Source organism: Psittacula echo (assembly GCF_963264785.1).
Source record: "Psittacula echo genome assembly, chromosome: 6".
NCBI lineage: Eukaryota > Metazoa > Chordata > Aves > Psittaciformes > Psittacidae > Psittacula > Psittacula echo.
In genome coordinates this window covers 3314913-3327077 of record NC_137743.1, presented here as the reverse complement: position 1 = coordinate 3327077, position 12165 = coordinate 3314913, and the positions used below count along the sequence as shown (strand labels likewise).

Genomic DNA, 12165 nt, shown 5'->3' with positions numbered 1-12165 from the left:
CTTAGACTTCAAATATGCTGCCTACATTGCTTAAAACTAATGAATAGACCCCCAAACACCGAACGGTTTTTCCTTGTTGGACATGAAAGGTGTCATTAGATGAACAGAGAACTGAAACAAGAGAAAACTGATACTTGTGTGCAACATGGAGCAGGATTATCTGGGAATGCCTCAGAGCTGCGCTGGGGTTACCTTTGCTAATGCAGTTTGCTACCACAACTAACTAATTACTCATTTCTAAAAAACCCCAGAGTTTAGGATGCTTATTCCAACACAAGGTTCAGCTGTTAATTCCAGTTTAAAGAAGTACCTAAACCCAAGGACGAGGTTTAAAAACACAAAGCTCTCAGGGTGTGCACATGATTAACACAGGATCCCCAGGAAGGTGCTGCCTCTATGGACCCCATTCCCAGGTAAAGAAGTGTCGTGGAAAGGACTCAGTCAGAGATCAATGTGATCAGACAAAGCCAATTATTATAGAAAACTAACTCTTTATATACTATTTCTTAAAGTTGTTTACACTAACTTGGCCCATTGTGATTGGATACGTATCTTTGAGGCCCTTAACAACTAACATATAATTGATTAAGCACAGGTGTAAGAACCTGACCTTCAAAGTTTGCCAACAGTCCCCAATTTAGCAACTCAGTAAATTCCAGCTCCTTCTTATCTTGCTGGGATTCTCACTCCCAGTGCCTCACTCCCATCCTCCTTCACCTTTAGTTGTCCCTTGGTTCATGTCGAACTCCACGTAGGCACTTGCTGATCTGGGTACGTGGCCGTTCTTTGACAGAAAGTCATCCACAAAGAAGGGTTACAAAACTTAGCATTCCAGTAAATCCTCACCTTTTTAAAGTTCTCAACACGCAGTTTGTTACTCTGGATGATGATCCGTTTCTGTTTTTCTTCTTGTTTCTTTTTCACTTCAGGTAAATTGTCATATATCCTGCAATGAATTTAGAAAGTTAACTCCACATGTCAGGACTGGGAGTCACAAATCATTTGCTTTACCTATGGGAAACTTTTGCTTTCAGTGCAATACTTCTCATTAATGAGCATCTCCAAATACTTGAATTAGATTTATAAAATATTTTAAATTGTAAATTATTAATAATAATATTTTTATATAAAAGTTGACTTGTTAAAACCCACTTCTAATTCTGGACTAAAAATGAAAGAGATGGGATCAAGTTATCTCAATGCAACAGCAACATCCTTTACCAGCTTCTAATGAGCTCAGTGGAGTTGGTTTCAATTTATAGCAACATAATTCAAACCAGAATCTGGCCTGTACACTTTTTTGTATTTAGGTCACAAAATTAATGGCAAACAATTTTTTTGACTTACTTTTCTAAAATATAAGAAAACCATCACTATATGACTGTAGACTGTTAACATTTTTTGCTGTCATTAGGAACTCTTCATCAAGGAGAACATAATCTGTCCATCCTATAAATAGCATAAGTTGCCTTCAAAAAGGTGACTTCTGGTCTGATATTATCCATTGAAATCAATGATAAAATTCCTAGGAGTCTGAAAAGAAAGTCGGACCTGTTCTCTGCATGCATAAAAAGCCTGTTTAGTTCTGATTTTAACTCATGATATTTTGCAATAGTGAGTTCTTGAAGCAGCCCGTGTTGGCTGGAGATTGTATTTTGGAGAAGAGAAATGGGACAGATCTTGAGCACTTTTAAAACCAGGATGAATTCTGCATGGAAACCATTTGCAGCTTTCCTTGCTGTTAATGATGGCATGAAATACAATGCAGTTAAACCAGGCAACACATTCTTAATAGTTTGCTGGACTTCCATTCTCTGTGACATAATCATGGTAAATAAAAACCCTACCAAAGTGACTGTACTGCTTTCATTTTTGAATGTCCAACATGAGATGGAACTGGATGATCTCCAAGATCCCTTCCAACCCAAACCATTCTATGGTTCTATGATTCTAAGAGGGGCTTTGAACTAGATGATCTTAAGTACCTTTCCAACCCTAACTATTCTATGATTCTATGACTTAGTTTTCACATCATGGGGACCCCATGCTGTCTGAAATTACTAGAAAAGGGCAGAGATGCCCCAAATCTATCAAACTGATACAGTTGAAGAAAACCATGGGAATTGCACAAAAGCACAGCAAGCAATGTGACAGACCAACCCCCCAGTGTATGAATAGGACATGGAGATACACTGCCTTAGGTGTGAGATGGCAGTGATTAGCAGTGAACTCAAGACCGAAGTGATTTGTACCTTTTAGATCTCATATGCATCTCCTTCTCAGGAATGAATCTTTCCTTTGGTTTGAAGAGGTTATCTAGAGGGAAAATAAAGTTAACATTGAAGAAATCTGTGTTTACTGAAATTTTATATGTCACACTTTATATAGTCATGATATTATGCTGTCTCTGGTTAAGCTTTTGACGGCTTAAGGCTGGATATCCAAATCTCTACAGGACAATGGGAACATATTTAACAACTTTATCTGGAGCTGGATTGGCTCCTGAAGCTGCTCTGCAGAAAGGGAATGATGGATAAAACCAGTAGCAACCACCTCCATAGCAGGATTGTGACTGTCACATACAGCTGTGTGAGCCCTTTATTCAGATCAAGAGCCAGCAATGATTTCTGCTCTATCAAGTAATCTACTTCGCCCACGTTCTCATGTGCACAGTGGCCATACCCTCTGCTAGCGGTTGCACTTGAGGATCTTAAAGTTCTTTTCCAACCTACTTGTTTCTATGATTCTAATATGTGTTGGGAACCTGGCCTGGTGTGATTATTTCTGATTCAATTTACACCTGTTTTGCAGGGCTGTGAATAATTATGCTGAGCTTTAGGAGGAGGAAAATCATATTGCTTTTTCCTGATCAAATACGAAGATATCTGAGATAATTCCAATCAGTATTTCCCTGGATAGAGGAAAATAATTACGGATCTTAGAAGCCGGTGAGTGTCAGAATAGGTAATTTTAACACCTTCCTTGCAAAAATGGTTTCTGAATGGGGAGGAATAGTGTTTGTACAAGGTGGGAAGGCAGTAAATACATAATCAGAACTGGTTCCTGATGAAGACAATTCTGTTTAACCATGTTTAGTAGGGAGAGGAGGCTGCCTGCACATCTTTGTTGTTTAGATGTGCACCAGGATGATGAAAGAAAATTCTGATGTACAGATGAAGTGGGCCTACAAGGATGCTGGGGAGGGACTCTTCATCAGGGACTGTAGTGACAGGACAAGGGGTAACGGGTTCAAACTGAAACAGGGGAAGTTTAGATTGGATCTAAGGAAGAAATTCTTTACTGTGAGGGTGGTGAGGCACTGGAATGGGTTGCCCAGGGAGGTTGTGAATGCTCCATCCTTGGCAGTGTTCAAGGCCAGGTTGGATGAGGCCTTGGGTGCCATGGTTTAGTGTGAGGTGTCCCTGCCCATGGCAGGGGGGTTGGAACTGGATGATCTTAAGGTCCTTTCCAACCCAAACCATTCTATGATTCTATGTCAGTGAACTGGTTTTACACTCTGGTTTCTGAACACAAGGATGACCAGAGCATTCTCTACACCCAACCACATCCATGTGGTTTCTCTGGGGTGCTGACCTTAGGGGTATAATGCCTTCTGCAGTCACAGGAATCTGAATATTTAAGGTATTTGCCAGTATCTTTGCAGGACATATGATAAATATACATGCAAATTTTAAGCACTTCCATTTTGCAAGACATAGTACATATCACAGCAGGCACCGCATCGGCATCTTGCTGCCATCTCACTCAAGAGGCAAAATACAATAATCAGTCAGAGAAGTAAATACAGAGAATAATTCATTCCAGAACTGCCCCTGAGCAGACCCAGTGACTACTACTCCAAAAAGGCTCCTTCCCCACTAGGTTTCTTCCCCTGCTGTTTAACACACAAGATGTTTCAACGATCTTTATGGGAGATGTTTCAGCAACCAAACAGCCCCGAGCAGCTTACAGGGCTACACCCAGAGGCAAAGTCATACTCAGATTACTGCCTTGCTCAGGAAAACACTACGTGTCCTTTAAGATCACTATTGTATCTCGAGGTAGAAATAAATGGGAGCTTTGCAGCAGTTCCTATTCTGAACACAGACTGAGAAGGGGTGGAAGCCTCTGCCTGAGGACTAACTATCCTCCACTCAGCAGTTGCCTACACTTAATTGTGCTTATTAAATCTTCAGTCCACATAAGCAACATGCCCAATTTGCTAGGAAAACATAATTTGTCTTTTGTTTGTTAGTGGGTTTATGTTCATTTACATGTTGATTAACTTGAAAGCAATAAACACTTGGATGTTATTGCCTGAATCAGTCTGAAACTTAAGGGAGCAGATTGCCCGTGACCCAGCTGGTCCTGGTGAAGGATTAGGCCCATTGATTTGCTGAGACCAGTGTGGATCCCAGTGCAGTTCAGAGAAGTCTCAGCATAGCCCCTTGCTGCTTGAGGTTGAAAACCTCATTCTGACAGCTCAGGATTGCAGGATGCATCCCTTCCCACAAGGCATGTACCTCTAACCTGGAAACTGGTATGGGATAAGTCTGAAATTATACAGAGCCATCCCTATGGGTTCTCTGCAGTGCTAAAACAAAAGCAGGAGGGACTTCATACTGCACAGCAAATCCAGGCATCTTTTTTCGTCTATGTGGTCCTCAGTACGAGATCCCTCATAAAACAACCAGTTCTATGTGTTCCCCTGTACTCGGGCACAGAAAAGCAGCCAAAGGCATTGGAAATAACACCCCAGAAGGAAGCTGCGTTACCTGCACCAAGCCCTCACACAGTAAGTCAAGGCAGATCTCTCCTGAGATGCAATACTACCCAACAGCAGGACTGGCCAGCACAGAACCTGGGTTTTGTATTATTTCCTATGCACTGGGAGTGATGTCTGCTTTCAGTGCATAGGAACATGATGAATTTTTATTCAGGGAGTTTTCAGGCATAGGATTTCTGGTACAAAATGAATTGTTTTATGGATTCCCCCCTGGTTTTTTTCCTAAATAGAAGCTGTTAATGATACATTAACACTTCCAGACCTCTGTGTGTAGCCACCAGAACATGCAAGGGATAAAAACCCAGGCAGGGATCTGCAGACCAGTGACCTATCTTGTAAACAGCACGACAAGCTCATCTCTATTTTTCCTGTGAGTCACTAAGACTGGCCTCTGTCTGTGAGTGCTGGGAGGCACCACAGAAGCCGAAAGCTGTGTTGGTGAATCATACAATAGAGTCATAGAATAGTTAGGGTTAGAAAGGACCTTAAGATCATCCACTTCCAACCCCTGCCAGGGACACCTCACACTAAACCCTGGCACCCAAGGCTCTGTCCAACCTGGCTTTGAACACCGCCAGGGATGGAGCATTCACAACCTCCCTGGGCAACCCATTCCAGTGCCTCACCACCCTCACACTAAAGAATTTCTTCCTTAGATCCAATCTAAAATTGGTACTTGAGCATAAGGCTCTAATTGCAGAATATTCCTCTCCTGATGGCACAGAAATGGTCTTGAAGGCCATCAAACCCTGGCGATTCTGCTTGGAACAAGGTACGTGGCAGTGCAGGTGGCTTTGAAGGGAAGGATTAGAAAGAAACTCTGGGGAAAATCTTCTAAGAAAAATAGAACTCTACAGTGGTTCCAAAAGTACCCTTTGTGAAGCAGCTTGGAGTCAAAAGGTTAATGCTTATGGCTAAACATCCATATAGTATTGCTTAGCTCACTCTCAGGTTGTGATGTATGAGAAAAAAAAAACCTATGCCAGCATCAAGCAGAAGTAAGGCTAATCCTCAATGGGGTTTAGGATTAGAATTCAAAAACATAATATATATATTATATATTAATGTAATATATATATATATTTTATAAGGAAGAAGTTCTTTACTGAGAGGGTGGTGAGGCACTGGAATGGGTTGCCCAAGGAAGCTGTGAATGCTCCATCCCTGGCGGTGTTCAAGGCCAGGTTGGACAGAGCCTTGGGTGCCATGGTTTAGTGTGAGGTGTCCCTGCCCATGGCAGGGAGTTGGAACTGGATGATCTTAAGGCCCTTTCAAACCCTAACTGTTCTGTGATTCTATGAAATGTACTGAAAAATAAATAAAACCAGGTATAAACGAGAAAAAAAATCATACATTCATTTAAATAATATTCAATATTAGGAAGTGTATTCAATATGACAATATTCAATATTAGAAGAGTGTACCTCAAAGTGGAAGAGCAGCACATGTTCAGAGCTATAATAACCTGCCAAACACATCACAAAGACCTGAATTAACATTCTTCCCTACCAAGGAAGGATCAAAGTGGGCTGCAAGGCGGACAATTCCCCAGGTTGATAGTACTCTAAATTGCATTTTATCAAAGTTCCTTATCAAGTTTCATAGCTTTCTACTACTTTTGGAGAAAACTATTCTGAAGGCTAGAAAAGATGGGATTTCAAAGCAGACATTCAGCATTTTCAGCGATGCCCTGCAGTTAAAAGAGGTATTGACAGATAGGCATGAAACACTTCACTGGTGTTTTATTCAAACCTTGTGAAACTACTGGGATTCTGGTGTCTACACCAACAGTGTGTGCAACACATCTCCATAGCGGGAGAAAGAAGCTACTTCAGCAACTTGCAAATGAAGGTAAATGGGTCATCATTGTAATATATGTTAACTAATGCTAAACGGCACCTCAGACAGGATGAGTAACTTTCCTGCTCAGGAAGTTAGCAAATGTTTAGACAGAGAACAGATAAAATGATTGTGTTGGAACCATCCCCTGACTTCCTATTTACCAATAAATCATAGAAACTCTTAAAAAAGAGTGGCAAAATTTGTCAAAGGCTAAACTCTGCCAGTCAGAATATACATAACGTGTTCTCCTAAGATAAATGCAAATTATAAGTGTTTATTAGGAGCTAAAATGTACCTTTGAGGATGTGTCGTCAGTCCCTGAAAAGCAAAGGACTGATAGTGGCGGTTCCTTATTAAACTGCTTTTTTACTGAACTGAAAAATAATTCACCAAAAGCCCATTCACTCAAAGAAGTTCTATGATATAAAATATTATTTTAAACATTGCTTTTTAAAATCAACAGTCCCTTAAAAAATAAATTGGCCTTGAAGCTAAGATAAATGTCAAGGTGGCATTCAGCTTAGCATCCCCATAGCACTGGACTGGGAATTCAGCCAGGGAATATAAAGTAGTGTCTACACCCAGGGGTGCTGCCCAAACTTTCACACATTGTATGTCTATGACTTCATGCAATGAATTACTTCAGCTGCAGTCAAGAGATGAGGTTTTGGTATTATGGGTTGCTCAAGGAAGTTGTGAATGCTCCATCCCTGGTGGTGTTCAAGGCCAAGTTGGACAGAGCCTTGGGTGCCATGGTTTAGTGTGAGGTGTCCCTGCCCATGGCAGTGGGGTTGGAACTGGATGATCTTAAGGTCCTTTCCAACCCTAACTGTTCTATGATTCTAAGAAGTGCAATAATCCATTAGTTAAAGGTCTGATGGCGAAGATTTGGACTTCCTGCTCATCTCAAAGAAATGCTGAAGCTCAAAAGGGGTCCTTCACCCAAGAGAAGAAGATGGTTTATGGGCTTTCCAGCTGCTCAGGTCTGTCCTATTGAGACTTCTGGTCCTCCTTAATGTTTCAGTCTCAACAATGGAAAACATCACTCGCATGTCTGAAAAAGCTGTTTTGAAGAATGAAAGAAAAAACAAGCCTATTTTCATACTAATTTGAGGCATCATGCAGGAGATTTTGGTCCACTCTGTCCGAATGATACCTGAACGTTCATGGATTTCATTCAGCAAAAGAATTAATTTAACATGTTACCTGGCTTTTCTAAATAATTTTTGTTTGATTAGAGTATGTAGCTTTGAAAAGCACAAAATACTTTCAGAAAATAACAATTATTAAAGAAGGTATGACAGATCTTGTAAATTTATGAAGTCTTAATTTAATCCTTGGTAAAATTTGCGCCAGCTTCTTAATCCTGACTTCTTATGCTACAATTTCTAATCACAGGTGAAATCAGACTTTTTACTCCTGGATTAAAATGTCCATCACCAGAAATTCAGTTTCCTATTTGGCTACTTCAAGACTCCAATGAAATTATCCCCCGGCAAACTGACTGAACATTGTGAGTCATCCATTACAGGGCACATAATTTCAATGCTGCCATCGTCATGCAGAAAGCTCTTCAGATTTGAAGATTTTCCAATTTATTGCCACCTTCCTTGCACAGAGGCTGGCTATCTCCCCCCTTCATGAGGATGAGGGCATGGAAATGACATGCTGTCACCCCATTCACTCCATCACTTCTTCCCCTGTCATCACAATAAGTCTGAGCATCGGGCTCCCAAGGGACCGTGTCACCCAGTGCCTGTGACCTGCAATGTGCTGCTGTGCTGACTCATAGCCACTGCTCTAATAAATGTGATGAAGAATAATATCATAAAAATAGGTCATTCCTCTTCCTAATTCGATTACCTTGCTGCAGCTTGGTCTTTATTCAGAGCTATCAGCCTTGACCAAGAAACTTGGTGCCAACAGGGTCGGGGGCACTACTGCTAGCTGTGAGTGATGGGGAAAAGGAACCTGAGAAATGGCACAACCAAAGTCACACATATTAGAGATGTGCTGGTGGCTGCAGACATCTCCTCAGCCACCAACGGCATCTGAAGACCACAAGGATGCACAATAGCAACTGCAGGATTTGCTGGCTGTGCGCTTATTGTAAATCCTGTGATTGCCATCTCCTACTCTCTCCACAGCCCAAATAAAAACCTCCCTGGCTTAGAGCTTCTTAAGAAACCAACTCCTTGAAAACAGCAGCAAACAAACAGCAATCCTCACCCCCCAGGCTTTTTGCAGTTACAATAAAGCTTTTTGGAGAGGTTTAGAAGCACTACTGAGGAGGTATAAACCTGATTCCAAAACAGTACTAAAGATACAGGATTTGGAAACAAATCCAGAGAAAACACAGCAGGCACCATGGCAGGGGTTGAACGGTAATGTTCAACTTACATTGCCATTTCCAATGAACCACCACCCTCTCGAAGAGAAGGAAAATGGAAGGTATGAAAAACCATATGTGCCTGAGAAATTTCCTTTAAAGCCCTCAAAGTGCTTGCGTACACTAAGATCACAAGGCTGTTCATTATGCAGATTTAAAGGCCTATAAACAGCTGGTAGTCCTGTCACTGAAGTAATTACATTACGGTTTTGGAGATTTAAATCCAGTTATTTGGACATTGTTTCTATTCAGTTCGTCACAGTGGGATCTCTAATTTGTTCGACATAGTCAGCAGCCGAGTAGTCTATCTTGGACTAATTAGCACTCTCCTAATGCAGCAGCACACATTACACAGCACAAAAGCGAGTGTGAGAGTCGCAGGTTCTCTGCCTTCAAAGTGCTCTTGTGACGCTAAAACCTTCTGCAGGAGCAACACTTTCATTTTGTTAAGATTCCTTTCAGGGCTTCGTAAAATCCTGCCCATGGCTTACAATTAAAACAACTTGGGGGGTTTTGGATGAGAAGGTAAAAGGGAACTGCACAGATGTTGGTATTTATATGGGAATGATGCTGAATGCCAATTATTTCTTGCTCCCTTCAAGAAACTAAAGTTGTAACAACACTGTCAAAACACTGGAAAACCATCCTAGCTAATCATTTCGTGTTCTCAGTAAAGACACTTTAGTCTGACGGAATAATCTCAGATGGAGAAAAATCTCTGAAGATCAATGTTCTTATTTCTGGGTGAAAACCATTTTATTGAAATAAAAGCTTTGAGTCCAGAAGCACATAACAAGCTTAATTCAGAGAGATAATTGCTGCAAACTTGTCCAGTGCAGAGGGAAACACCTCAGGCTGTGGTTTAATCCCAATTTACATCTGCCACAACAGCAGATTGTCCAAGGGGACAATCCCACCTCTCCTGTGCTGCCTTCCCCCATGGGCATGGATGTGCATGTGGGGAATGGGCAGGGAATGGCCTTGGGTAGTGGAAAACTAAACTGAATACCTAATGTTATTGCCAGTGCTTGCAGCAAGTGTGCTGCAGCAACCCACTCTGTGATCACCTCGGGGCTGCACAGACACATGCTGCTTCTGCCCAGCCACAAAAGTGCTTATAATCCATCCCTGGGGTCACTGTGTTGGGGTCAGTGGAAGTTAAACTCATCAGACAAATTTCTCTTAGGAAAAAGACTGAAAGTGTATGAGGGCATCCTGGCAATGAGCCCTATGAACCTGGGAGCCTCAGCCCTCTACCTATACAAATCCCAAAGACATCAGGAAAGAGGAAAAACAAGAAAGTAGGAAACCATCAGGCTGAAAAAGGTAACCACAAGATCACACCCTGAAGCCTAGAGGTGCCATCAGTACAACGCTGTATACTTAAGCAAGTTTCCAGGTCATCGTTTTACTCTCTTGGGTTCTTAATTTCAAGCGTTGCTTCAATGTGTGTTGCTGTGGAAAAGCTGCCTGCTTCCTGAGACCAAAAAACCTGAGGGCAGTCTATGGCTGGGAGAGATTTCTTAAGACTAACAAGGAAAACAGAAGAACCACCAAATAAAATGCCAGTGGCTATGGGGATGTGGCAAAACAACTGTCTTGTGTCTACAGAACTGCCCTGTTCCCTTGACTTCTAATGATGACTGAGGTCTAGTAACTCTTTTGGTCTTTATACGTGGCTGCAAGAAGCATAAGCTTCCAGATGACTACAGGAATGTACGTGGGACCATAAGGAGGACATAGGGCAGGTCTTTGCCCAGAGCACCCAGGACAACTGGACTGTACCTTGGAAAATAACGGTTGCAATAAACACAACATTGAGCCTCAGCTACAGCCTCTGTTCCCAGCTTTGGTGTCACAGTCATCCATTTCTGGACCACAACTGATTCAACCAGGTACAGCCAGAGATGGAGGTGGCATTCAGGACTTACTGTGTTTGGACAGTACCCAAAGGGGCCAACAAGAAACCTGGAGAGGGGCTTTGGACAAGGGCCTGTAGGGACAGGCCAAGGGGAATGGCTTGAACCTGCCAGAGGGGAGACTGAGATGAGCTCTTAGGCAGAAGCTCTTCCCTGTGAGGGTGCTGAGGCGCTGGCCCAGGGTGCCCAGAGAAGCTGTGGCTGCCCCATCCCTGGCAGTGTTCAAGGCCAGGTTGGACACAGGGACTTGCAGCAAGCTGCTCCAGTGGAAGGTGTCCCTGCCCGTGGCAGGGGTTGGAGCTCGATGAGCTTTAAGGTCCCTTCCAACACAAACCATTCCAGGACTCCATGACATATAGACACACTGTAGGATGATATTTTTCCTCTTCTGGCCAGTTTGACCCCTGCATAAACCCCAGGCTCTTTACCACTTGAAGAACTGGCTTTGAAATAAAGAATCAGGGATGAACCCTGCCATGCGTCCTTTGCTCAGCCAGCTTTGGCTAGCAGGCAGCTTTCAGTGTCATCCGTGCATAGGTGCTGTACATGAGCAGGCTGAGAGCTCTCTATGGGAAGGATATGGTCTCATTACACCCATAAAAATGGAAGGCTGTTGCCTAGGGAGGCGATGCTGCTCTCTTCCCTCACCATCTTCCACCTTCCCTCCTGCCTCCGCTGCGCCAACTCATCTGATCACACCACTGTTTGATAAGCTGGACCAGTCATTTGATCTGAACCTCAAAGAGGGAAACCTAATTAATAATAACTAAAAAGCTAAGAAAAAATAATTAAAAATAACCAAAAATCAGCTCCTGTTATGTCAGCTCACTGATCCAGCTGAAATATGGGGGCATGGATGGGCCACATGCAGAGACAGAGCAGGCAGTGACACTGCTGCTTGTGCCCACAGTCTGCCTTGCTTCAGGTTGTAATATGAAATGGTATCCTTAAATCACCGGGATTATACGTCCAAGTCACACTTCAGTAAATGGAACTGTTCTTGCACCCCTACAGCTGCATTTTCCTTCTATTTTCCTTTTGTTTTCTAATACATGACACAAAGACCTTCATTGCTGTAAAAGCACATTTTACATGTTAAAATGGCCTTTCCAGAGAATACAGAATAATGATGACAACAAAGGAAGGGAAGGAGAGGCTGCGACCCTGGTGGAATGGGGATGTAATCAGCAGAGACATCAGAAGAACACACACATCCTTGGTGAGCATGG

At 42.5% G+C, this 12165-nt stretch overlaps 1 protein-coding gene across 1 annotated transcript in view; it reads right to left on the bottom strand.

The window, feature by feature from the left end:
• LOC308222935 ((E2-independent) E3 ubiquitin-conjugating enzyme FATS) overlaps positions 1-12165 on the bottom strand; it is a gene marked incomplete at both ends in the record, with an annotated part of 70449 nt that overhangs the window by 132 nt on the left and 58152 nt on the right. The window contains 2 exons of the mRNA XM_080621478.1: positions 847-946; positions 2253-2316. Of these exons, the coding sequence (XP_080477604.1) occupies positions 847-946; positions 2253-2316 (164 nt within the window). The remainder of the gene's footprint in view (positions 1-846; positions 947-2252; positions 2317-12165) is intronic.